This window comes from Aspergillus lucknowensis (assembly GCF_044049455.1).
Source record: "Aspergillus lucknowensis strain CBS 449.75 chromosome Unknown BJX67scaffold_10, whole genome shotgun sequence".
Taxonomy (NCBI): domain Eukaryota; kingdom Fungi; phylum Ascomycota; class Eurotiomycetes; order Eurotiales; family Aspergillaceae; genus Aspergillus; species Aspergillus lucknowensis.
The window spans coordinates 488,831-514,000 of record NW_027263554.1 but is presented as its reverse complement, the minus strand read 5'-3'; the positions used below and the strand labels follow the sequence as shown (position 1 = coordinate 514,000).

Sequence of the window (25,170 nt, the reverse complement as noted above, 5' to 3'; positions counted from 1 at the left end):
GCATGGTTAAATCTATCGTAACGAACTTTATTAGAGAACAGCCTATTTATGTCAAATCTAACTGACCACCAAAATGCTAAGCTACAAACATCGTGTGTGCCGCAATCGCGCTGGACCGACGTCATCAACTTTTCCAGATCCCAGTACAACCCTCTATATCGCCCATGCAAATGCAAATCACATTAGACCCACATCACGCAAAACTGAACTGATTCCGGCACAGCGGACAAGTGCTCTGGTTACTACTCTTGAACCACCGGTAGAGACAGACCGAGTGGAAGGTGTGTTTGCAAGTCGCGCACCGCTTGTTTGGTGTCTGCATATCCGTCGAGATAACTGAGTAGCAAATTGCGCACTCGCTCTGGCCTTTCATTGCGCCTTGCACGTTCCGGCGGAATGCCAATAACCCGTCCTCCAAGGCGCCGTTTGCAAACATAATGACTCCCTGTATCGTCAGAAGCCAGCTCTTCCACTTTCTCTCGTCGACTAACACCCGGCTTCGGCCAACTACCAGGGCAGGGTGTAAAGGATAAGCAGGAGGGAGGGAAATTGAAATCGAAACGGGTGGTGATTCTTCGTCGATAGCGATACTCGCGATGATCTCGGCAGTCTTTGATGCAACCTTAACGTTGAGAGCACGTTCCTCATCCGGATCCTGGGTTGACATCCATTGAGTTGCCCTTTCGAGAGCATCCCCAATAACCAATGGTGAAATCTATGACCCTGTTAGTTTACCTTCTGATGCAAATAGATGGCGCATTACGTACGAATTTCTCTGTCCAGGCTTCCACAGGGCCCTTAATGCGCTTCTTCGCGTCAATCCACCAGGCCTTGGTCAGGTTGGCAAGGTGCTTCAGGCACAAAAAGTACAAATGAACGAGTAACCACTGCGCCTCTTTCTCGTAGCTTTCCGATTGATCGAGTCCAAAAGAGCGAATGTCCCACTTCGATGCGTCCACGAGCTTGCCATGTGCTTTTTGGAGGAAATCGAACATGAACTCGAGCAACGGTACCAGCACATCGTGCTCCTTAATGTTAGAAGCATACTGCTCTTGGACAGCGAGAGACTACCATTTGCGTCAGCTACTTCCCTTGCGCGAAAAAGAAAAAGAAGAAGAAAATCCTACAGCATTGACAAAGTGGTCAAAGACCAATTTCCAGCTCAGAAGATAGGACCGTATATCGGCCCAAGTCTTGTCATCTCCATATGTCATGGATATTGACTCCATCCTCGGCGCTCCAATCAGTAGGGATATGAGTTCATATGGGAGCTTGACCTCGGATTTCGACAATGCCACTTCAAAGGACACTTGCTCTTGTACAGTCGGAATATATCTGTGGAGGAGAGTATAGGCTGTATGTTGAAGAGCCAAGCTACGGGCTGTTAGGAGAGGAAATGCTTTGCTGACATCCTCGAGGCTTTCAATAGGTATGGTCCTGATCAAGCGGCACACGCGGTCGACAGTGAGGTCTTGGGGTAGATAGAAGGTCGTAGAGGAATCTAGAACCCAGATTAGCGCTGTGTGCACACCGGCTACACGCCGAAGTCCTACCAAATTTCCATATGGTTGAAGTCAAGTCGTTGAGAAGAATCTTCTTCCGGTCAGCCCAGGAATCCTTCACGTCATCATTGCTGTCTTCATCCTTGATAATTGACTCCAAGCACCGGAAGAGTCCGTAGGACGAGTTTAGGACAGCCAAGGCACTGTCTCCTCCGCTGATATTTCGCCATGTCGAACTAAGTATCTCCAAGCAATCTTCCCAGTGGGGGCCGTACATATCCTTCATATTAGGGAGGGCTAGAGTCAAGGCCTTGAAGATTTCAGCTTTGAGGCTCAGAGATATTTGCTCTGACCGAAGGCACTGTATCAGATGCTTCACGAAGAATATCAACCGTTGGGTTGGCATAGACGTCATGGGGTTGAGATCTTCCTCCTCACATAGAAGAAGGTTGAGGAGGGACAACTTTCGTAGGCCTTCATATCATCAGCCAAGGCATTTTCAAGTATAGTCAATGTGAAATACTAACTGTTTGCCGTCGCATCTTCGACTTTCAGTTCAGTAGAGTCCGCAACGAGCTCATTGCAAACTCGAATCCCAGCGGGACTTGAGAGGGCAGATCGCCGCAGAACAGCTATCCAAGCAGCAGAGCGAATAGCATTATCTGTTCGGACTCCTTTGCATAATTGCCCTATCTCCTCAGAAGAATGAACTATGATCGATGGGTTCACGCCATCGATGATTTTGCTAAAAGCTTCTCCAACTCGATAGTCTACCGGGGATGTACCGTCCAGTCGCTCAAGCTTGGTTTTCCAAACAGAAGCAAGAGCAACAGGAACGGTTTCGCCTGTAGAAGAAATATGTTGGGTCGATGAAGACCAACCACGGATGATCCTCCGCGCGTCATTGACGACTTCCCGATACTCCTCCCGCTGATGATGAGCCAGGGACCCGGCAATATAATTATATCTCTCAATATCGAGATCGTCTTCAATGAGCTGTACCGCGAGGGGTAGATAGAAAAACAAGGCCTCAAAGTTCTCTACGCCAAGATACTCCGTGAGATCAAATGAAGTCAAGGCCCTAACAGTGAAATGGGCAAGCCGGAACGCGGCTGAGCCTTGGCTTGAATCGCGCGCAATATTCTCGAAACGTTGAGAGAACGTCTCTGGCAGCTCCCGATCAATCAGGTGCACCACGCCAGAAAGGGGGCTTGTGATAGAGGTTGATAAACGAGGTGGAAGTTCGAGGAAAGGTCTCAAAGCTCCCTCCCACACTTGTTGCGAAGGTAGAATGTCCCTAGCGAGCTCACCAACCTCCTCAGGTTCGGAGCTACGCAGGAGCTCTTCGACTATATTCAACAGAGATTCAACGCTTGTCCGGTTAGTGTGGCACACGACAGGCAAGACGATGGGAGAAGCACTTACGACAGCGATTCCTCATCGGCATCAGCCAGATTGTCCTGCAGGATCTCAAGGCTTGCCTTACTGCCCGTCCCTTCAATTGCTGAATTTTTCAGCAAACCCATCAATGATTCTGCAAGGTCAGAAATTTCATCCGACGGAGATTCTGTTAGAAACAGAAGCTTTCCGGTCAATTTCGAACCTTGCCTACCACCTTGGAATCTCGTAGCTGCGCTAGGGATGGACATAACGATTTGCGTTAGCCCACGCAAAGCGTTTGAAGCCTCATCTTCCATCGATAAACTATCTAGAAGGGCAAGGAATATCGATTCTTCGATTTCGCCTTGACTGCTCGGGTTCCGCAGAACAGAAATGACCACCGACCAATGCAGCTGACTCCCTTTACAAGCCAGTTCTAGGGCTCGCATAACAAGGGGTCCGAGAATCTCCTTGTCCACCTCATTAAAATCGAGACTCGAAAGGAGCTTCTGAACAGCGCTTGCATTGGTCATGACATTTTCAAGCTGTGCAACTTGTTTGACAACCTGCTCGAAGCTCGAGCCAAACCCAGGCCAAGAACGACAAAACAAGATAATCGAGATTATCCGGTCCCCAGAGGGGGAAAATAGGAGCTCTGGAGCATCCCGCCGAATGAATTCTAGGAGCTCCTGGGATCTCTGTGCAATCTGCGGGACCTTGACCACAACCTCTTCAACAACTGCTGCCGCCCCATAAGGCTTGCCATTTCGAGACCTTAGAACCTGCAAACAATTGTCCAATAGTCCCAGATTTAAGCTTTCAAGCGAATGCAGCGTGTTGGTCTCGTATTCTCTATCTGCAAGATGCGATAGCAGAGAGCTTTCCATGGAGAACAGTCGCCCGGCCTGTGCACACACAGCCTCCTGCGAAGTTTTGAAATCCTTCGATTGTTCCGGCGAAGACAGCCGAACCGCCTCGAGTAAATCATCAGACAGCTTCATCCACAATTGCTTGAACGAACTCTCGTAGCCGAACGCAATCAACGCAGTCAAATATTCGGCGCAAATAGCTTCGGACGACTGTGCTGGCAAAGACCACTGAGGTTTCTCTGGGTCGGGATTCACATAATGCACTACTAGAGGAGAAAGTTTGTCCTGTAAGAGTTTCACTGTGTCGTTATCAGAGAGTCCCTGGGCAAGCCACATGGCAACTTCGATATAGATCTTCCAGCCAAGCGTTCGGTTCTGCTGAGGTTCGTCCCTTGAGCTCAGCCCTTCCCCTAGCGCATCCATCAATGCTGCCGCACTCGATAATCCAACGTGATCATCAACTGTCGAGCTGGGGTCAAGCTTAGCGAGCGTCTGTATCGGAATAAGCTGCAGAAGCTGATAAAGGTTTGACCAAAATGTCCCGGGGCCAGTTTGAGACCCCTTCCGCATATACTGAAGCAACTTTTTCGGAGGAGAGGCCTTTCCAGAATAGTCCGTAGTCCATATGTGCGGCCTTGTGGATGTTACATGAAGTAAACATTCTGAAAAGTCGGATGCCGACCCAACTTGAGTTATGGAAAGTGATTTGCCAATTAGAGCTGCGCTGACCAGTTTCCAATCTAGTTCCTCTGGCTCTCCAGAGACAGCAGTTCGCAGAAGGAGATATACTGAGCGGCGAACAGAAGGATCATCATGATAACAAAAGGTCCATAACGATTTACTGCCGAGCAAATTCTCGAGAGTAGCCAAATCGCGCTGGCGATCTTCTTTTGTGGTGTTCCCTAACCATTCTCAGCTGTGTCGCTTTCAGGGCGATGGGTAGACGACTATACCTAATATCCGGTTCAGCAGTAGGATAGCAGTTCCTACTACACGCGCATATTTGGCCTCCGCATCCTCCGGCTTGACTGTTCTTTCATCGCTCAGAGTGTGAGGAGTCTGTTGGAGAACGACATCATCGACGAAATCAAGAATAGAGCTCTGATAGACTTTCCAGACGCCGGTCCTCTTCTCTTCAGTCGAGAACACTCGGGTGAAAGACTCTATAACCGACTGATGGACCAGTTTATCGCTGTCATAAACTCCAGCTAGCCACGCCCCAATTACCTTTGGTAGAAAGCGAGCAATCCGCTTCCCTACGAGGCAGGCAACAGATCCCTGAACCAAATGTGCGGACTGTCTCACCCTCCGATGGAGGTCAATCGATGCCCGAGGGTATATTCTGATCTGCTTGGAGTCAAACGTTATTCCAAGTATCTTGAGGCCATGTGCTTACCCAAGCTTCCAGAAACCCGTCATCAAGCGTGCCGTCACTCTTCTCTACGTCAGAAACGTAAGACCTTAAATCATCTAGAGCTTTAGTCCTCGTGACTTCATCTTTCTTCGAAAAGTTTTTGAGTGCAATAGCCAGTTGCGGTTCTGATATCCGGGACAGATCTGGTGGCTCGGCGACATATGTGAGAGAAGATACTTCTCTTCTACGACTAGCCGCAGATGATGAGAACCCCCCAAATCCGCCAAAGGTACTAGCAGCGGCCCGACTGCTCGACGCCTGAGATTTGAACTTTTTGCTCATAGTAATAATGTGGGGTAGGCGGGGTGAAATGAACGGAATGAACAAGGGAAAGCGAAGGGGATATGAAGAACAAAACAAAAGGAAAATGAAGAGATAAAAGCTCAACCTAGCTCTTCTTGTCTGACTCTCATCCCAAAAGCCCCGTCGAGTCACTCGCTCTCCAAAAAGTCGAGAGCAACAACTCAGCAATCCACGGCAGGTCGGCGTCCTTATCGGGATGTCACGTGATCTGGTGTCATCGATGGCCCAGAAGGGAAAAGCTCAACGCGGTCTGGCCAAAAAGAGGCACCGCCCGCCGACGTGCATGACGAGCTGGGATTTCATCAGCTTCACCCTCGCCTCTCACAATGAAATTTTTCATTGAGTAAGTGTCACAGATATCCGCGTAATTCAATTCAGTATCTAATAGATATCTTCATTTCCTAGTGATCTCCCTGTGCTCTTCCCCTATCCTCGTATATACCCCGAACAATATGCCTACATGTGCGATCTCAAGAAGACCCTCGACGCCGGGGGTCACTGTGTTCTGGAGATGCCCTCGGGTACCGGAAAGACTGTCACCTTGTTATCCTTGATTGTCGCCTACCAGCAGCATAAACCAGAGCATAGGAAGCTCATCTACTGCTCCCGAACAATGTCCGAGATCGAGAAGGCCTTAGCAGAGTTGAGAGAGCTGATGAAGTACCGCTCCCAGGAGCTTGGCTATACCGAAGATTTTCGCGCTTTGGGTCTTACCAGTCGGAAGAACTTGTGTCTGCACCCATCAGTCAAGCGAGAGAAAAGCGGAACAGTTGTTGACGCTCGATGTCGCAGTTTAACTGCTGGATTTGTCAAGGAAAAAAAAGAGAGAGGTGAAGACGTTGAGTTGTGCGTTTATCATGAGGTATGAGTTGCGAGCCCATCATGGTATGAGACGCGATTGACCATATTCAGAACTTGGACCTTCTCGAGCCACACAACCTCGTTCCTCCCGGCGTTTTCACTCTTGATGGCCTCCTCAACTATGGAGAGCAACACAAGCAGTGCCCGTATTTCTCGGCCCGGCGCATGGTAGTCTCCCACTTATTATATTGCGCCTTATAATGGTTTGCTGACCTCCGTTCAGATGCCATATTGTAATGTTATCATCTACTCCTACCACTATCTCCTAGACCCAAAGATCGCCGAAAGGGTCTCCAAGGAATTTTCAAAAGACTGCATCGTGGTGTTCGACGAGGCGCACAATATTGACAATGTTTGCATTGAGTCGCTTAGTATCGATATATCCGAAGATTCATTGCGAAAAGCCACAAGAGGAGCAAATAATCTGGAGCGTAAGATCCAAGAGGTGAAGAGCTCCGACGCAGAAAAATTAAATAACGAATATATGAAACTTGTTGAAGGATTACGGGAAGCTGAACAGGCTAGAGAAGAGGATCAATTCATCTCAAACCCTGTCCTTCCCGATGATCTCCTCAAGGAAGCCGTCCCGGGAAATATACGACGGGCAGAACACTTTGTTGCCTTTCTCAAGAGATTTATCGAATACCTCAAGACCCGAATGAAAGTTACTCATACCATCTCAGAGACCCCTTTGTCGTTTCTAAGCCACGTGAAGGAGTTAACTTACATCGAGCGGAAGCCGTTGAGGTTCTGCGCGGAGCGCCTAACTTCACTCGTCAGGACACTGGAACTTATTAACATTGAAGATTATCAGCCGCTTCAAGAGGTAGCGACATTTGCAACCCTTGTCTCGACATATGACAAAGGTTTCCTTCTCATCCTTGAACCTTTCGAGTCCGAAGCAGCAACAGTGCCAAATCCGATTCTACATTTTACGTGCTTGGACGCCGCCATCGCAATCAAGCCAGTTTTTGATCGGTTCAGCTCAGTCGTTATTACGTCAGGGACTTTATCACCACTCGAAATGTATCCCAAAATGCTCAGTTTCCCAACCGTCATGCAAGAATCGTATAGTATGACCCTTGCGCGTCGGTCTTTCCTGCCCATGATCGTTACTCGCGGGTCAGATCAAGCGCAAATCTCCTCTTCGTTCCAAATTCGAAATGATCCGGGCGTTGTCCGGAACTATGGAAATATCGTTCTCGAGTTTTCCCGCATCACTCCAGATGGAATTGTCGTCTTCTTCCCATCCTATCTCTACATGGAATCTATCATCAGCATGTGGCAGGGAATGGGTATCCTTGATTCAATATGGAACTACAAACTGATTCTCGTGGAAACTCCCGATGCCCAAGAGTCATCATTAGCGCTGGAAACTTACCGAACAGCATGTTGCAATGGTCGAGGCGCTATCCTTTTCTGTGTCGCTCGAGGGAAGGTATCTGAAGGTATCGATTTTGACCACCACTATGGACGAGCCGTGTTGTGTATCGGCGTTCCGTTCCAGTACACCGAGTCGCGTATCCTGAAGGCGCGCCTTGAATTCCTGCGAGAAAACTACCGTATCCGAGAAAATGATTTCCTATCGTTCGATGCGATGCGGCATGCCGCTCAATGTCTGGGGCGTGTCCTTCGAGGCAAAGATGACTACGGTGTCATGGTTCTCGCCGACCGCCGATTCCAGAAGAAACGTAACCAGCTTCCGAAATGGATCAGTCAGGCACTGCTCGAAAGTGAGACGAATCTCAGCACAGATATGGCAGTGGCGACTGCCAAAAACTTCTTGCGTACCATGGCCCAGCCATTCAAGGCCAAAGATCAAGAGGGTATTTCGACGTGGAGTTTAGCAGACTTAGAGAGACATCGCCAGAAACAGATGCAGGAGCAGGAAAGGGTAAGGCGGGAAGACGTTGCTAATGGGGATGGAGCGAACGGGGCTCGTCATGAAGCCGAAGACGAGTACGATCAAGGCATTGACGAAGACCTCACGATGCTAGATGCATAGCGGGTTTTTGACACCCGCTTCTCGGTTCGAATATTGTCTATTGGGTGCTTTTTACATACACTTCCATGATGGCCTCGCCTCTGGAAAAGGGTTGAACATGATGATATGCATGATACCACGGGCGCCAGGTGTTTTATTGGATAATTAGGACTGAAACTGAGCTAAACACAAGAATCTATCTCGTCTTTCCATGCATAAATGCTAAACAGATACTATCAGAATAAGGAAACTTTTGATTTCCGCTTGAACAAAACTCCAGAGCTCATGGGGCACATCAAAAAATGAACTCGACTGCGTATAACCAGTGCCTAAACCCTTCCGAGAACATATACAATAGCCATAAAGGGCATAGCAGACCACAGACCACATCTACGCCACGGGAGCAAGGACATCAAATGCACCTGTACCAATGGTTCCGGTCCGGCCGACAACGATCCTACTGCTGGGATTGTTGAGGTTATCCCAGTCCCGCTCTCTGACCGCATCCTTAAGGAATCCCACGGTAGTTTCGAAGCTCATCTTAGCCAGAGGGGAGGAGATATCCTTGACAAGCTGGTTGCGGTTGAAAGCTTGGAAGCCACCAGCATGCGTCATCACGTCACCAATGAGGTTCAAATGGCGGTTATCGACGGAGATACTGTGGCCCTTGAAAACGGCTGACATTTCCCTTACGATCGACGCACGTGCAGCTTCAACACCATAGTGGGTAAGCATATGGTCGATGGAGTTCGTGTAAAGGGAATGCGGTTGGATGATGTCTTGGTAGTCACGCATGGCAAGCAGGTTGACACCTTCTGTGATGACGCAAGCGGGTTCGTTCTTCGCCGGATCTTCTTCCACGAACGTACAGTTTTCGAGACCAGGGATTGACTGAATGACTGCGTTTCGGGCAGCGTCTTCGACGAGAGGGAGGAGCAGGAGCTTAGGAGTTGCGATATCGTACTGCAACTGGATTGTACATGAGGAACCCTTGTGGTGTTTGAACTTGAACTGTGTGACCTCCGCATATTTTGACTTCACGTCGTCCTCGCGCAATTTTGAGTCCTTTGTGTGGCCCTCATCGTCCAGTTCATCGTCTGAAGAGTCGCCCATGTCAACGTCACGGTCTTGGTCCATATCTTCGTCGTCATCATCCTCTTGCGCATCCGTCCGCCGTACCATTCTCTCTTCTTCCTCCTCCGGGCCTTCATATGAAACCTGGTTCGATCGGTTCTGATTTCCACCAGCCCGCTTAGCGTCATCTGTGTCGTCCTCGATATCATCATCCGGAGGTTGCTCTTCAACATCGGCACCTCTAGGAGCTTCCTCGACCGTGCCAACCGAGATACCAACCTCAGGCTGTGCTGCAGAGTGTTTGCTCAATGATTTCTCGTCGAGTCGTTTCTTCAGCTCAGCTTTGGTAAGCTTCACAAGCCTGGGGATGAACTTATGCTGCAGGGTTGCTTGAACATCCCTGATGGTAATCGCATATTCCGCCGTGTATTCTTCCGCGGGGAACAAGGAGATCTCGATATCGTAAACCTTTGCTTTTGTGCTGCCGGAAGAGATCCTCTCTCTGACTTGCACACTGTCGACAACTTCTGCGATACTTAGCTTGCTGATAGCCTTTGCAAACCTTTCGCCGTGCTCTGGGGGTAGCTCCTCGTTCAGGATCAAAGTCATTGTAGGAGTCATGATCTGTTTGCTGGCGGTCATCACAATCTCGCGCAATCGGGGAATGCCCAGCGTCACGTTTTTCGCAGAGTGTCCCGCCAGGTGGAAAGTATTCAGAGTCATTTGAGTAGATGGTTCACCAATAGATTGGCCAGCAACAATCCCAACAGCCTCGCCGGGATCAACAACAGAGTTCATATACTTCATATTCATCATAGTGGTGAACGCTCTCTTGCTCATAACGCCATCGACACCCTTCTTCTTGTCCCTTAGGAGTTGGTCCGCGTTTTCATCCTCGTACTGCGAAGATCCGTATTAGTGCATACAGCAGCATACCCCGGAGAGGCGAGCCATACCTTCTTAAGAGCCTGCGCAAATGACTCGGACGTGCTGCCCAGGTTGGCTCCAGGGTGAAAAACAGCCAGAACGGGGTCCATCGCGTCAGGCTTCCCAGTCTTGCGCACCTTCTTCATGGCATCTTTGTGCCAGTTCGTCACCACTTCTTTCTCCAAGCTGTGATATTTCCCCCTCAGCTCGACTTGATCTTGTATAGAGACATGGTTTGACGCCAAGAAGTCGAAATCCCCAAGGTGAACTTGTTTTGTGATGTCCAGGCCGTCCTCTCCATACAAGAACTGAATGATTGAACCGTCAGACGTTTCTCGGACTGAAGAGTCATACTCTGCCCGTAACCCTTCCATGCCCTTGATCAAACAACGTTGCAAGTAACCAGATCTAGAAGTTTTCACAGCAGTGTCAATGAGACCCTCACGGCCAGCCATAGCGTGGAAATAATATTCTTGAGGTTTAATTCCAGTCAAGAATCGGCCCAGCACGTAGCCGCCAGCCATAGGATTTGTGTCGAACGCCCTAAAGCTAGGGAGGGTTTTGCCACTGATCATCACAGGCACACGGCGGCCTTCCAAAACTTGCTGCCCCAAGTTGCAAGAAATCAAATTCGCGTTGACAGAAGAACCCTTGGCCCCAGTAATAGTCATAGACTGCATTTGATTCCATGGAAATGGCTTGACCAAGCCTGCGGGAAGGCAAGCCTTGGTGATCTCGGTGGACAACTTCGATGATCGAGCATTAAATACGCTATCGAGGCCGCTTTGCTTATCATCGTCCCGCAGAACTTCTTCCAGGCGCCGTCGCAGCTCGGCATCTTCGTCAGGGACGGCCGTTTGGTCCAGAGTCACGTACTTGAGCGCAACTTCCCGGCCAATCTTCGGAGCCTCACTGAGCAACTCTTTGCGTTTGCGATTTCCCTCGTCAGTTAATCGAAGATCATCAATACCACAAGTAAAAGCGCGCATGTTCAGATATCTGGTCAAAAGTCGTCCGAGAATACTGATTAATTTTCCGGCAACAGTGTGACCATAGATTTCGTGAATCGAATCGATAAAACCGCCCGCAGTAGGCCCAATTTGCTTTTTATCAAGTATCCCGCAAAGCATCTCCCCATCTTTGAAGATGACTTGGTCTTCTTCATTACCCTGTCCCCAGCGGTCTCCCGGAGTGGACGATTTGCTACGTAGGTTGAGTCCTGCCCTTTCACGAGGTTTGATATTCTTCAGGATTGTTGTAATGACCTGCTTACCCGTCCAGAGCGGTTTTGGTCGAAGCACCGCCGGGGCAACGACTTGGATCCTGTCCGATACCGTGTGAGAGTTCTCGGGCCGCAGACAGCTGTATAACAACTCGTGATAGTCCTCCCTGTCGAAAAAAGTATCTCGACACGTGAACCAGGTACTCATCGAAATGTGATCTTGGATCAAACCTCTGAGGGGTTTTCCGGAGGTCGCAACGAGATACTGATGATCCGCCTCTGCAAGCATCTTGGCTTCCGCTCGGGCAAGTTGGTTCTGAGGGAAGTGCATGTTCATCTCGTCACCATCGAAATCCGCATTGTAAGTATTACAATTGGCATAGTGCATTCGAATGGTCTTCTCGTTCGGAAGGACACGAGCATGATGACCCATAATTGAAGGTTTATGTAATGTCGGTTGTCGATTCATCAAAACGATATCACCAGTAGTGAGGTGGCGGTAGACCTTCTTATTGCGCGAGCCCTTCATCCTCCAATTTGACGGCGCCAGAAGCTGGTTAGCTAGCGCTATCCGCTCGTCGACGCTCTTGAACTTGAGGTTGGTGACCTGACCCAGCTCATTCTCAATGGCGCTAGCACCTGGGTATTTTTCAGGGCCGTTGATGACCGCCTGCTTCAGCTCCCAGAAGTTGTGATTGGTGACAGGCTCTGGATAAGTCAACTTTTTCGCGAACACAAGTGGGACGCCAATCTCATTCGTCTCAATGTTCGGATCAGGCGAAATAACACTCCGTGCGGCGAAGTTAACACGCTTTCCCATCATATTCTTTCTAAACAAGCCCTCTTTCTTTTCCAAGATCTGCTTAATTCCATTCGGTGCGTTGGCTGCCGCCGCTCCGGAAAGGCCGCTCCGATCACTATCGATTAAGCCATTGACAGTATCTTGAAGCTGAACAATAGCATGAAGAAGGTCACGGTAGTCGCGAACACGCGTAACAGAATCAGCGCCCAGGTTCTGTCTTTCTTTGCTGATTTGATTAATAATGTCGCAATTCTTCAAGATCTGTGTTAGCAGTGTGTTTTGCGCCGCCTCCATGATCGAACCCGCGCCCTGTTGAGCAGCAGGTCGATATTTGTTCGGTGGCACAAGAATATTCTTGATGAAGAACATATCGGCGGTGACTCTTGAGTCTTTCTTAGACGCAGGTCTGGAGTTATAGACGAGGTTCAAGATGTCCTTCTCTTTCTCAAAAAGTAGTGTCATCGCGGCGTGTACCTCGGAAGATGGCATATACTGCTGAGCATTCGCAGCACCCTGCTTTCTGCTCTCCGCCTGTGCCACAACCGCATTCCCACGCGCAACTTCCTCCTCCGCACCATGAACCTCTGACGTGACACTAGCAGTGTCAGAGACGCCGTTCGTGAGCGCTTTTTTCTCTTTAATATTGAACTTCTTCGCCTGTTGGAGAAGAATTAAAGAGTTCGGAATCTGCAGTCCCGCTTGTACCATGGACAGCCGAGCCTTCTCTGTGAAAGGCTTACGGAAGATTTTGGAAGCCTTGTCTTTCCGGTAACCTGGTGAAATTCTTTTCATCACATCAGCGGATGCAAGGCAGAGAAACCAACGAAGATTATGTAGCAACGTACCCACTACAGCTCGCACATTTTTTAGCAGCTGCGATATCCCTGAAGAAATCTTTAATTAAATCCCGTCTTTTCTCCGTAGCCAGAGGGTTCTTCGTTCCAGCCATTATGCTTTTCAGCATCCCAGCGGCCTGCGCTTCCCGTATACACTTCTTGACGTATGCATTTCTGCGAGAAATCAAATCATCTTCATCCTCATCTTCTTCTTCCGCATCAGATCCATCCGCATCCTTGCCTTTCTTTGACCTAGGCGCTTTCGTACCCATGGAGTCGACGAACGATACCGCATCAACCAGCCCGTACTGTAAAAGGCGCAGCTTGCATGTGTACAAATTAACTTGGGTCCGAGCCATTTGAAAGCGATGGCAAAAGACGCATTGCGCTCGCAATAAACGATAAAGCTGGTCGAGATGCGTTACATTGTAGACATGGACTGGGAGTTCGATATGTCCGGGGTGGCCCGTACAAGACCAGGAATTCAAACGACATGTTGTACAGCTGAATATTGTTAGCTTCTCAAGGCCCGCGAAGGTAGTATTGCAGATTTCAATAAGGAACCGGAAATTTTCACACATACACATGGTCGCCCCAAGCACCCAACGCAGGGTCGTATAAACCGCCAGGCACAGGGTTGTTGAAGGAATCCAATGTCGGGGTATTATGGATTCGCTTTACGGAGATAGCTTTGATGTCTTCGTCGGCATAGACATCAAAGTCAATCCCCGCGATTGTGGAGGCCACGGGACGTGCGAAAGTCGCCATTGTCCCTGTCGCAGCTCCTCGAGCAACAGAAAACGCTGGCGCTGCGAATTCTTTCTTTTTTTGACGTTCCGTTGCTGGCGGAGGAACAGGTGCGACGATCTTGATGCTGCAAAGAAAAAAAATGCCCCAGCCTTTTTCTGCCGATCGGAACCGCCTTCACGTCCACATTTGCTGCCACCTCCCGAGCGACAGTCTTTTCCCAGTCATGATTTACTTCATACAGCTGCGACAACCACGGCTATTGCGATTGCGCAGTCAGCATAACCGTCACTCTCCCTTTTATTTGTCGAAATACCCTTGCTATAGCCTTCCTTTTGGTGGGTGAGTTACCAACCCTCCGTTTCAAGTGCCATGGCGGACGTGTCAGGCAACATGCTGAAGCGACCTCACCCCGAGGATGAAGCCAACAATGCGCAAAAGAGACCCCGTTCGAATAATGGGTCACCTCATCCCGGACAAGGGGCACCCGCCGCCCCCAATATTGATATTGCAAAGGTAGTGGCTGAGGCGCGAGCGAAGGCTCAAGCTGTCCGCGACAGGCTTATGGCCGAGAAACGTGGGTCCTCATCCCCTTCACCAGCACCAGCGGCTTCAAGCCCCAGTTCAGCGCCTACTCCTACTGGATCTACGATGTCTAGATTGGAACAGATGAAAGCTAGGGTGGCGGCGGCAACAGGACGAGCCCAGGCGGCTGCACAGCAACGAACGAACGTACCAACCCCGCCACCATCATTCCCCACCTTTGAGGATGAGGACGACGGCTTATCGCGCGCTCGAGGCGGCCTTGACGTTGGCCTGCATCCCGCTCTTCTCTCGGATACCCTAGAGTATAGGGGAGGCAAGGGACGACAATCTGCGCAATCGAAAAACCGTCGGACTGAGTCTCCAGCTGTTGGTGGGAAACAGGATCGACCTGGTCTCGACCTCTCTGGGCCTTCAATCGAAGAAATAAAGAAGAACCCGTACTATGATCCGAGCCTGGGGCCAAAAGCTACAATTCCTAAACCTCGACAATCCCGTCAACTTCTTTTCAACCAGAAAGGTAAATATATACAGCAGGCTGCAGCTCTCCGCCGGCAAGCACAGCTGGAGGCTATGAAAAAGCGTATTGCAGAACGAGCAAGGCAGGCAGGTATCGACGAAGACCTAGATGTGGAGAAGGCATTTGTGGTTCCCGCTCCGCCGGAGATCGAATGGTGGGACGAGGGTCTTGTGAACGGTCCCGATTACGCGGCAATCGACGACGAGAATAACCTCAAAATCGAAACTCCCGACTCCATAGTTACTCTCTATGTCCAGCATCCAGTTCTTCTCGAGCCTCCGCAAGAGAAACTCAAGCCAGAACAAAAGCCGATGTATCTCACATCCAAAGAACAAGCGAAAATTCGCCGGCAACGGCGCATGGCAGACTTGAAAGAGCAGCAGGCAAAGATTCGTTTGGGGCTCGAACCCGCCCCTCCACCAAAGGTCAAGAAATCGAACCTCATGCGCGTGCTAGGCGAACAAGCTGTGAAAGACCCGACTGCAGTTGAGGCGCGGGTGAACCGAGAGATTGCAGAGCGCCGTGAGCAGCACGAAGCCGCCAACGAGGAGCGTAAACTCACAAAAGAACAACGCCATGAGAAGCTTGCAAGGCAGCAGGAACAAGACGCTGAAAGGGGTTTATTTATGACTGTATATCGGATCGACAGTCTTGCAAATGGACGTCACCGATTCAAAATCAGCAAGAACGCGGAACAAAATGCTCTCACTGGGGTGTGCGTTATGCATCCTAAATTCAACTTGGTCATCGTCGAAGGAGGTGCCCATTCTATCAATAATTACAGAAAGCTGATGACGAATCGAATCGACTGGACGGAAAACTCGGGGCCAGGCGCAGTACGAGAGGGAAACCGCGAGGCTCAAACATCGTGGCTCGCCGCTGAAGACGAGCAAACGGGCGAGCTAAAGGACCTCAGTTCCAATACATGCACCCTCCTCTGGGAAGGTCAGGTCAAGGGTCGAGCTTTCCGTAAATGGCTAGGTGCTCGAGTCTGTGAAAGCGACTCCCAGGCAAAAGATGTGCTCGCACGCGCGAAGCTAGAGAACTTCTGGGGTTTGGCGAAGAGTGCGAAACAAAGCGAGGCTTGAGCCCGCTTCCGACATCAATATGCTGAGTCTGTCTATGCCAGCATGCGAGTGTATTATAATAGACACAAAAATATTCCATGAGAGTTCATGCACATCATACATTCAATACTTTAGAATGGTATCTCAAATACCATGTAGTATTGAAGCAAAGGAGAACTTTTCCACACCCTTAACGTACCCGACACCCCAAGTGCAAGACGCCGTATGCAAGTACGCCCCTAACGTATCGACTAATCATGCTCGTCATGAACTTAATATCACATCATCAAGAACGAGGCGGCCATTGATTTCCATTCAACCGTTGCAGAAGATCCAACTGGGCCTTCACCTGCTCGAAATTCAGAGCTTGTCCGGCTTGAGTCTGTGGTTGCCCCAGCGAAGGTTGCTGGTATTGTGATTGTTGGTGCTGCTGCTGCTGCTGCTGCTGCTGTTGTTGTTGTTGTTGTTGCAAGGCAGCTAAGAACAGTGGATTGATATGTGGCTGGGGTTGGGAGGCTATTTGGGGATGCGGGTTCGGTTGTTGGTAGGCCTGTTGGTACGGCGTTTGGAAGTTGAAGGATGCTGTTGGTAGTCCTCCTTGAACATAAGGCTGCTGTTGATGAGGCGGTTGTTGCGGCATCGGTGGGTAGGAAAGATATTGTTGAGCTTCGTTGTATGAAGGATAATGCTGAGGTTGTGGTTGAGGCTGTGGTTGCGGCTGAGGTTCGTGTCTTTCATCCTGGTTATATGACTGGCGATCGTTATGGGACTGAGGTCCGCGATGGTCCCTGGAACCCCCTCCACGCCGGCGACCACCTCGGCCACGATCAGGAACTCGACCTCGACCTCTACCAGCGCCGAAATTAGAGTGCCTGCGAGGGAATCCATCATTCTCGACAGGTGGTTCGTGTCGCATCATCTCGTGCAGATTATTGGGGCGTGCGAGTGGAGTATACCCATCTTCACCAGCATTATCGTCATAGTTGAGTTCGCTTAGGCCGAGCTTGGAAGGGCCCGGCGGGCCTCTTGCACTTCTTCCTGGGCCGCCGTTCTCGTTTTTAGCTCCTTTCCTCGCCTGGCGCTTTTGCTTCAACTGTCGCCTGTACTCGGCTTCTTGTTCATCGTCGGAGAATTCAACTTCGTCCTCGCCAACTTCCTCATCATGGAAGTTCGACGCATCGCTTCCCTTCAAGCCCTTTAGCGGCTGGGTAAAAACGAAAGTTGAGTGCGCCTCCACGTAATAAATGGCAGTGCCTCTTGAAAGACCACGCTCCTCAACCTCCGCCACTGTAGGAAATCGGACGGCATACAAGGGATTCTCGACTCGCCCCAAGGTCTCAGAAACAACTCCAGCAACCCGTCGGTCTTCTAGGCAGAGGAGGGAGCCAGCCTCGAGCACTTGGTACTCCCCTGTCACATTCGCCGCAATGAGGAGTGTGTTCTCAACCACCGCCTCCACATTCCCCAAGAACACTATCTTCATTTCAGGCGTAATAGTGACTTCAGGGATCGGTAAGATTTCTTCGACGATTTCGTTTGCCGTCTTCAGAACACCGCCTGATTTACCCTTTCCCTCCCCTTCGTCATCGGAACCGGGCTCACCTTGCATCAGAATTCGAGCTTGTTCTTCGGGGCTGAGGACAGGATAGTCCTCGTCGTCATCACTATCATCAGACGAATCCGTGTCGGAGCTGTCTGATGAAGACTCATATGGAGAGGAGTCAATCTCCCATTCAGGGTGCTCCTCCTGCTCCTGCTCCTGCTCCTCTTGCTGTCGTTCGCCCTGCGCTAGGTCGGTGGTTTCAATTGAATCCGCGCCCACAAGCTCGTTTGCAGTTCCGGCCACGTTAGTATTTCCCCCCAAATTTGTAGACTTTGTTGCTTCTTGTTCTGATTTGATTTCCTGTTCCACTTTCATCGCGTCGGTGTATCTCAGTCCCACGTTTTCTGCTCTTGGATCTCCCCTCGCTAGTTCATCTTGTGTAAGCCGGGTCTCTTTCTTGATTTCCACGTCGGAGAGCTTATTATCGGGATTATCGGGATTCTCGCTCACGCCGGAATCGCTCTGCCCTGCTTGCGCCTCCTTGAAACTGTCGTTGAGGAGACTTAGGCCGGGGATCAATGGAGGTGGGATCGAAGATACAGGCACCTCGCTGGTCTGAGAATGAGGAGCATTTTCTATATTCCGGCCCGTATCTAATGGAGTCCCTGTAGCCAAGGGAGTATTGTAGAAATCACTTCCATCGTCTGCTGGCGTCGATACAGCGAGCGGCGTATTGTTGGTGCAAGGTTTCTTCGCTGGAGGGCCTTCAGGGCCAACCCCAGAAGTCGTGTGGTTCGGCGGGTCAGTCATGACAGACGCAGTAAGTCCCGGGAAATCAGATATCTCCGTAATCACGCCGAGTGTAAAGTAAGTTGGATGTGCGTCGAAGATTCTTCGTCGGGGATTTTTTTTCATGGAACTGCCACAGTTGCCGTTCGGGTCGCCGAACAAGGTCCTTATCGATAAGGGCATCTTGTTTTCGTGGCTTGGGGCCGAGTCTACTGTGTCCCCTCTTCCTTTCTCTCCTTACAGACTCGAAGCAGGCATCATGCCTCGGAAAGGAATCGAGGTGCCATCAGTACCGCAGGCGCAGGCATCACCGCGGACAAAGCCACGGTATATACGCCACTGGTTTACCGCCAACCCAGCCAACTAACATCAATATCACAGTCCACCACCGCCGCCATTCTATCTTCCTTTGAATGTTACACTCTACGTGTGTGTAATCACAAATGGTATCGCAGCTTTCCTTGCCCCGATACAGGACTGCGATGAGATTTTCAATTTCTGGGAGCCGACGCACTACCTGAACCACGGATATGGGCTCCAAACCTGGGAGTACTCACCAGTATACTCTATTCGTAGCTGGCTATATATCTCTCTCCATGCCGCCGTTGGAAAAGTTGGCTCTCTCATGCTCGGAACGAAGACTTCCGAGTTTTACTTCATTCGGTTTTTGCTAGCGATGATATGTGCCGCCTGTCAAACCAGACTGTATTCATCCCTCTGCCGAACGTTGAGTCCGAGAATCGGACTGTTGTACCTCATGATCATTGCATTCAGCCCAGGCATGTTCCACGCTTCAGCCTCCTTTCTTCCATCGGCTTTCACGATGTACGCATCTATGCTAGGCCTCTCTGCATTTCTGGATTGGAAAGGTGGCCAGAAGACGGCTCAGGGTATCATGTGGTTCGGTCTTGGTGCGATTGTCGGATGGCCCTTTGCCGGAGCTCTGTTGCTTCCTCTCCTATTTGAGGAGGTCGTAATAGGTTTCATCTCAGCAAACACGCGGAAGGTCTTTCTCGATGTTCTCAATGGAGGTTTCAGGTGCTTGGCGATACTGGTATGACCCGGGCCACGTTAGCACCTTTCCGTTTCACAACTAATGTACTTCAGGCCGCTGAAATCGCCGTCGACTATGCCTTCCTCCGCAAGCTTACCGTAGTGCCATGGAATATCGTTGCATACAACGTCTTTGGGGGAGAGGGGAGAGGACCAGAAATATTCGGTACAGAACCTTGGACGTTTTATATCAGAAACCTGATTCTGAACTTCAACATTTGGTTTCTCTTTGCGATTTCCGCGGCTCCATTGTTGCTGCTTCAAGCAATTTTTCGTGCTCAGGCAACGAATAAAGAGACGTTGCTCAGAACCGTCACCCTAATCTCACCCTTTTATATGTGGCTGGGAATCTTCACCTTTCAACCTCATAAGGAGGAAAGATTCATGTACCCGGCATATCCGTTTCTTGCGCTTAATGCGGCAATTTCCTTCCATATGGTTCTCTCGTACATTGGCTCTAGCGATCCAAAAGAACTAGTTGGGCGGCTCCCTGCAAAGCTAAAGCTCGCAACAGTGATGTCCGTGGTCTTGCTTGCTGTCAACAGCGGTTTTCTGAGGACGCTTGGTATGGTTACCGCATACAACGCCCCATTGAAGGTCTTGCAGCCGCTGGGGTGGCCGGAGATCGCTCGTCCGGGAGACTCGGTTTGCTTCGGCAAGGAGTGGTATCGCTTCCCGTCGTCTTTCTTTCTTCCAGACGGCATGCGAGCCAAGTTCGTTCGGAGTGAGTTTCGTGGGCTCCTCCCTGGTGAGTTCCCTAATGCTTCGAACTACTTGGAGTTACTTGAAGGTACCTCCCGGATACCGGAAGGGATGAACGACCGCAACGAGGAGGACGGAGGGAAATATGTAAGCCTTGAACCAGCCGTTTTAGAGCCCTTCCCTGTGAGTATAATCTGGCTGACGCTCTGCTAGACCGACCTCTCTCAGTGCTCGTTTCTAGTCGACTCGTACTTTCCCGGTCGCGAAGCAACAGAGCTGGAGCCGAACTACATAGAGGATGACGCGCAGTGGGAGGAAATATCCTGTGAGGCATTCCTCGATGCAGGCGAGACCAGTCTCCTAGGTCGCCTCATCTGGATCCCGGATCTGCCGATCATCCCAGGCCGGTTCCGCAGGAAATGGGGTCAACATTGTCTGCTTCGGCGACGAAGCATGCACTCTGAGGCCCAGTAAAAGGATTCTGCTTAATACGACACAAAGTGTAAATAACTAAGTCATGAACGTCACGCTGTTACACCACCCACATTTGTGTGCTTGTTGCGATCACAGCGACATCGCAGGCTCTCCAGGGCTGATGCGCCGCCTTACCTAATATGGTAAAAAGATCCCCAGTCAACCCTGCAGCCAGCAGGCGAGATGCGTTGTGATAAGGGTCTCGCCCTGTTCCCCTCTTTCCTCCGCGGTGATTTCATTCGCGGGGAAATGGCAGTATGCAGTGATGGACTCGCCCAGGTCGCATCCGATTAACAGAAAGGGCAGTCAGTCCTGCTGTCCCAAGCAAGGACAGCGGACTCCGTACATCAACCACTTGTTAAAAGAATGGTCTTCCCTGTCAGTGCCATCTGGGCGAGAATGCTCTCGTCTTTAGCCTTTATCCCCCACCAAACAGCAACATGATTTCCGAGACCTTCCATATCACCCAGTATCATATCAGGGATGTCGCCGCTGCCTCCGCCGTGACCACAGTCTGTATCTGGATCCTCGCCACAGTCCTACGGAGATGGAACATCTTCACGCAATCAAAAGTTCCCGTGGCATATAAAACACAAAAGCCTGGAAGGATATACGGGGGTATGAGTACCTACGTCGAAGAATCGCAGAGACCTAGCTTACCGTCGCCCCGATTGTAGACTGGACGCCGTCTGACTTCAAGCGGCCCCCTGCACCGCCATATCCAGACTGGGATGTTCACATGACGAAACCCATACCCTACCGGCCGTTTCGATATGGACCGTAAGTATTTCGTAGAGATTCATAGTCGCCTTTCCGTCACAGCGGAACTTATATGGGCATAGGAAATACTTCATCACGATGGGCCTGAGAAGTATGAAATGGGACGAGTGGATCGGTAAGCCACGGAGTTTCCCTTCCAACAGCACCCGCTTACATTGGGACAGAGCTCGACAATCACTACCTGCGATACCACGCGGATAAAGCCCAGCGGATCAAAGAGCGAGGGGACAAATGCTGCAAAACCGCACCCGAAGCATGGGATGCAGCGGTTGAACTTCTCGAGGAACTGTATGCACCCCTCCATTCCATCCAATCCAATCCAACCGCATCCCCATGCTAACGCTCCACAGCTCCTCCTACCTCCCCCAACGCTATCCATCAATGTTCCAAAGAACCCCAACGGGAATAACAAACCTCGTAACCAACGAATCATTCAACATCACCCAACGCCCCCTCCCCGAAGACCCCATGGTGACCTGCGCACGCCTCGTCCAAGACGACCTCGCGCTCATGATCGAGAAACCCGACGGCGAATACTACCTCCTCGCAGGCTCCATCCTCCTCGCCGGGTTCTGGCGCCTCACCGACAAATTCGGCATGCGGCTGTCCGAAATCCACACATCCGGCGACGTCCCGGGGTACAGGGAGAAGCTGGAAAAGGGGATGATGAACTTCTTCCGCCGCCTGAAACCCGAGGACCCCGTTCTCCGAAACAATTACTTCATCCAAGTTGACGATAACCTCGCCTGGTCGTATAGTATCGGGCCCGAGGACTCGCCCTCCGTCTCGTGGAACACGGCCGAGAAGAATAGGGCGATCGAGCATCATTATTTCCGGTCTGAGAGGCAGAGTCTTCGGCGGTTGCCGAGGTCGGGGGCCGTGGTGTTTACGATAAGGACCTATTTCGAGCCCATTACCAAGGTTGCTGAGGAAGATTATGTCCCTGGGAGGCTGGCTTCGGCGATTCGGAGTTGGGGCGATGATGTTTCGAGATATAAGGGGAGGGAGAAGTATGGAGATGTGCTCTTGGAGTATTTGGATAGGAAGCATAAGGAGCAGATTGCCGCGGGATTGGATATGGAGAGGGAGGACGAGGTTCGGAGCTATCCACTATAATATCATGTTCATTTAAGATTGCAGATCTAGTTAAGACGTTGCGCCTCCCGTTGTCAACTCTGTCTGCGGTACCCCATATATACAACCATTCCAACTACAAAACGCTCCGATGAATGCGACTATAAGAAGAGCTCAAACGCCACCAGGACTACCAATGCTACTGGACCAGATAATGACGGTATTCAAGGTGTAATATATCACGCAGGAACGTCGACCGACTTCTTCCTCTTCGCATACGCCCACTCTCGTTCCTGGCGCCACTCACATTCGTCCTGGAACTCGCAGATCCGGCATTTCCAGGCTTCCATGACTTCAACCCCACGCGGGGTTCGTTGGCCTCGCCACCAGTTCATCTGATCAGACAGATACGACTGCAATGAGGCCGGATCGAATAGGAAGGACCGACTGCCCAGCACGCGGGAGTGAAGATCTGCGTTTGGGGCAGAGGAGAGATAGCGAGCCGTGAGGAGGGGTGAGAGGAGTGTTGGGTAAGGCTCGAGTATGCGAGGCTGGAATTCGGACGGGATAGAGGGGGCAACCGCGGTGGATAATAGAGACGGTGGGAGGAAGGTGAGTCGGAGGTGGTCTTTCATGAGTTTCCAGAGGCGAGTTAGGTTGTTATGGGCTAAGAGAACGCTGGCAGAGTCCTGGCTTGCAGAGGGTGGGCACTGTTGGAGTTCTGTGTTGTCTGAGCTTTGTGATGACTCGTGTCGGATGAGGGCATCCTCGGGTGTGGGTATGTAATCCGGGTCAAACTCCAGGGAGGATAAGGCATCAAAATACCGATCATTCAAGGAGCCGACTTCACTAATGAACGCATCTGTAAAGCCTTTCTTTGGGTCGAGTTCGTACCGTGAGGCAAGAAGTTCAATAGTAACATCGTCGCTCGTGACGAGCCGGTTAAGCATGTGGTAGTATAGCTGCAGTTGGAGCAAAGTCGGCCGGAACGACGAGCTCTTGACAGTAGGCGTTGAGCTGCTTCCACGCGTTTTAATGTCCGTCATGTATATCCGAGACAAGGTTGGCACCTCAGCAGAAGACTGACTGCTAACCGGATCTTCGGCAGCCTGAGGTATCTCGTGGCGTGATATATCAGCCAATCTCTTCCCGCCCAGCGCAGGAGACAGCAAAAAGTCCGTTAACGACATCTGATACTCAGGTATAACAGCCCTCGTCGCCTCCACTTCTGCGTAATGGTATGCGGCCGAAGCCTCGAGTTCCGGGTCAGGACACTCATAGGAAAGTTGATCAATAACGCCGTTCACCAACTCCCCCTCCACTACCCCCCAGATTTCCAGCTCCCGCGTGATACCAAACTCTCTTAGCGTCCGTAATCCTTGGATGACATTCCATATTCGCAACGCCAATGCGTCTTCTTTGGTTGTGATCTCTACCGGAACGGTAGTGTAAATCTCATCCTCCAGGGACTTATGCATGGTACTCCCCCGCTTCATCGCCGGCGTCCTTCGTTTCCTCCCCAGTTTCGTCAATGTATACCAGTACTGCACCTCGCACCAAGCCGGGGAGACCAGATCAGTTACAGAAAAAGCTTTGTTAGGCGGGCGTCTGAAGCGTTCCACAGGGGAGCGGGCATCAATCGCGGTCTTCGTATCGCCAATCTGTTCTTGCTCGCGGGCTGCATCTCTCTCCCTCTGTCGTTCGCGGCCTTCGGTAGAATCAGGATGCTCAACTAAACGCTTCGTAGTCAGATCGTCAGCGTTCTCACATCACATTGGTGTATGAAAAAACAAAAGACAAAAAAAATAGGTGGAAAGGAAAACCGTACCAATCGCGGCGCCCCCAAAGACTTCAGCCCAACCCGTCTTGTTTGCACGCGTGGTTGAAAGCACACCTCCAGCCCTCCGAACCTGCCAGGCGGGCTTCTCCTTCCCCAGCACCCGAGGCACGCGGCCACCCGACAGATCGCCATCGCAATCCTCGATATCTCTAACGATTACCGCGGGATTCTGTCGCGTCGGGCTGGGTTGCAGCGGGGTGATCGCTGTCGCTGTCACCGTGCCAGACGCGTCGACTTCGGCGAGCAACCGATTCACAAGTTCTGCCTCATCGACGCTGAAGTCGGAGCCGTAGTCGCTATCCTCTGCGTTGCTCACGGCATTGTCGTCAAGGAGGATGGCGTTCGTTGGTGATTGGCATGACATGCCTGTGGCGGAGGATGCAGGTGTGAGAGGCGCGAATTTGGCGCCGGTGGGGGGCGGCAAAGGAAAGATGCAGGATGGATGGGCGCCGCAACGTCATCTTGAGGTGGACTTACTGGTCGGTTCTTCGTGTCCTCCAAGACTGCGATGCGGTTGAGATTCGAATACGGGGATATCATTGTTTGATGAAAGTGTGTCCCTGCCGAAGCAGCCTGTAATTCGCCGTGCTGCAGCCTGATGAGTCGCTCCATCACTCAGCTGAGACCGCAAGCCACGATGGAGATCGGCTGCGAGCGAGTCGTGGATCAGTATCTCGACTCCCGAATCCCAGTGTCGAATAAATAAAACGCGTAAATCCTGAATCAACAGGTATTAAACAGGCCGCCCCGATCGATCCAGCGCACTGCAACAGTAAACGCGAAGCTTTATATATCCCAGCCGCAAGAGCTACGTCCGAACAACCCAACAGCCCACGCCTAGGAAGAAAGGAAATTTCGACAACG

General features: G+C 50.9%; 7 protein-coding genes across 7 annotated transcripts; 3 read left to right on the top strand and 4 right to left on the bottom strand.

Annotated features, from left to right (window-relative positions):
- Positions 1-6: 6 nt before the first annotated feature.
- Positions 7-5,617, bottom strand: BJX67DRAFT_348194 (ubiquitin-protein ligase RKR1). The gene is made up of 8 exons (XM_071028633.1): positions 5,148-5,617; positions 4,705-5,098; positions 2,928-4,653; positions 2,030-2,874; positions 1,554-1,976; positions 1,128-1,501; positions 768-1,067; positions 7-715 (listed from the first exon to the last, which is right to left on the bottom strand). Exons 1-8 carry the CDS (start codon positions 5,445-5,447, stop codon positions 194-196), a joined length of 4,884 nt encoding a protein of 1,627 aa, XP_070888331.1. The 5' UTR covers positions 5,448-5,617; the 3' UTR covers positions 7-193.
- A 148-nt stretch (positions 5,618-5,765) lies between these two features.
- On the top strand, positions 5,766-8,512 carry BJX67DRAFT_348193 (TFIIH/NER complex ATP-dependent 5'-3' DNA helicase subunit RAD3). The gene is made up of 4 exons (XM_071028632.1): positions 5,766-5,811; positions 5,874-6,330; positions 6,381-6,497; positions 6,553-8,512. Exons 1-4 carry the CDS (start codon positions 5,795-5,797, stop codon positions 8,332-8,334), a joined length of 2,373 nt encoding a protein of 790 aa, XP_070888330.1. The 5' UTR covers positions 5,766-5,794; the 3' UTR covers positions 8,335-8,512.
- Positions 8,513-8,518: 6 nt separating this feature from the next.
- On the bottom strand, positions 8,519-14,042 carry BJX67DRAFT_27405 (DNA-directed RNA polymerase I core subunit RPA190). Its single transcript, XM_071026536.1, has 4 exons — positions 13,758-14,042; positions 13,184-13,678; positions 10,344-13,122; positions 8,519-10,287 (listed from the first exon to the last, which is right to left on the bottom strand). The coding sequence occupies exons 1-4, from the start codon at positions 13,940-13,942 to the stop codon at positions 8,704-8,706; spliced, it is 5,043 nt and encodes a 1,680-aa protein (XP_070888329.1). The 5' UTR covers positions 13,943-14,042; the 3' UTR covers positions 8,519-8,703.
- Positions 14,043-14,150: 108 nt separating this feature from the next.
- On the top strand, positions 14,151-16,205 carry BJX67DRAFT_27393 (U4/U6-U5 snRNP complex subunit PRP3). Its single transcript, XM_071026533.1, has one exon. It carries the CDS (start codon positions 14,294-14,296, stop codon positions 16,070-16,072), a length of 1,779 nt encoding a protein of 592 aa, XP_070888328.1. The 5' UTR covers positions 14,151-14,293; the 3' UTR covers positions 16,073-16,205.
- On the bottom strand, positions 16,205-18,487 carry BJX67DRAFT_27390 (RNA-binding snoRNP assembly protein NAF1). Its single transcript, XM_071026531.1, has one exon. It carries the CDS (start codon positions 18,402-18,404, stop codon positions 16,338-16,340), a length of 2,067 nt encoding a protein of 688 aa, XP_070888327.1. The 5' UTR covers positions 18,405-18,487; the 3' UTR covers positions 16,205-16,337.
- Positions 18,488-18,642: 155 nt separating this feature from the next.
- BJX67DRAFT_387020 (uncharacterized protein) lies at positions 18,643-22,817 on the top strand (the record flags this gene model as incomplete). The annotated part of the gene is made up of 8 exons (XM_071034163.1): positions 18,643-18,710; positions 18,765-19,437; positions 19,491-20,285; positions 20,352-20,571; positions 21,290-21,392; positions 21,455-21,507; positions 21,557-21,680; positions 21,743-22,817. The coding sequence occupies 8 exons, from the start codon at positions 18,643-18,645 to the stop codon at positions 22,506-22,508; spliced, it is 2,802 nt and encodes a 933-aa protein (XP_070888326.1). The 3' UTR covers positions 22,509-22,817.
- On the bottom strand, positions 22,607-25,170 carry BJX67DRAFT_27341 (exonuclease V). The gene is made up of 2 exons (XM_071026528.1): positions 24,295-25,170; positions 22,607-24,198 (listed from the first exon to the last, which is right to left on the bottom strand). The coding sequence occupies exons 1-2, from the start codon at positions 24,668-24,670 to the stop codon at positions 22,706-22,708; spliced, it is 1,869 nt and encodes a 622-aa protein (XP_070888325.1). The 5' UTR covers positions 24,671-25,170; the 3' UTR covers positions 22,607-22,705.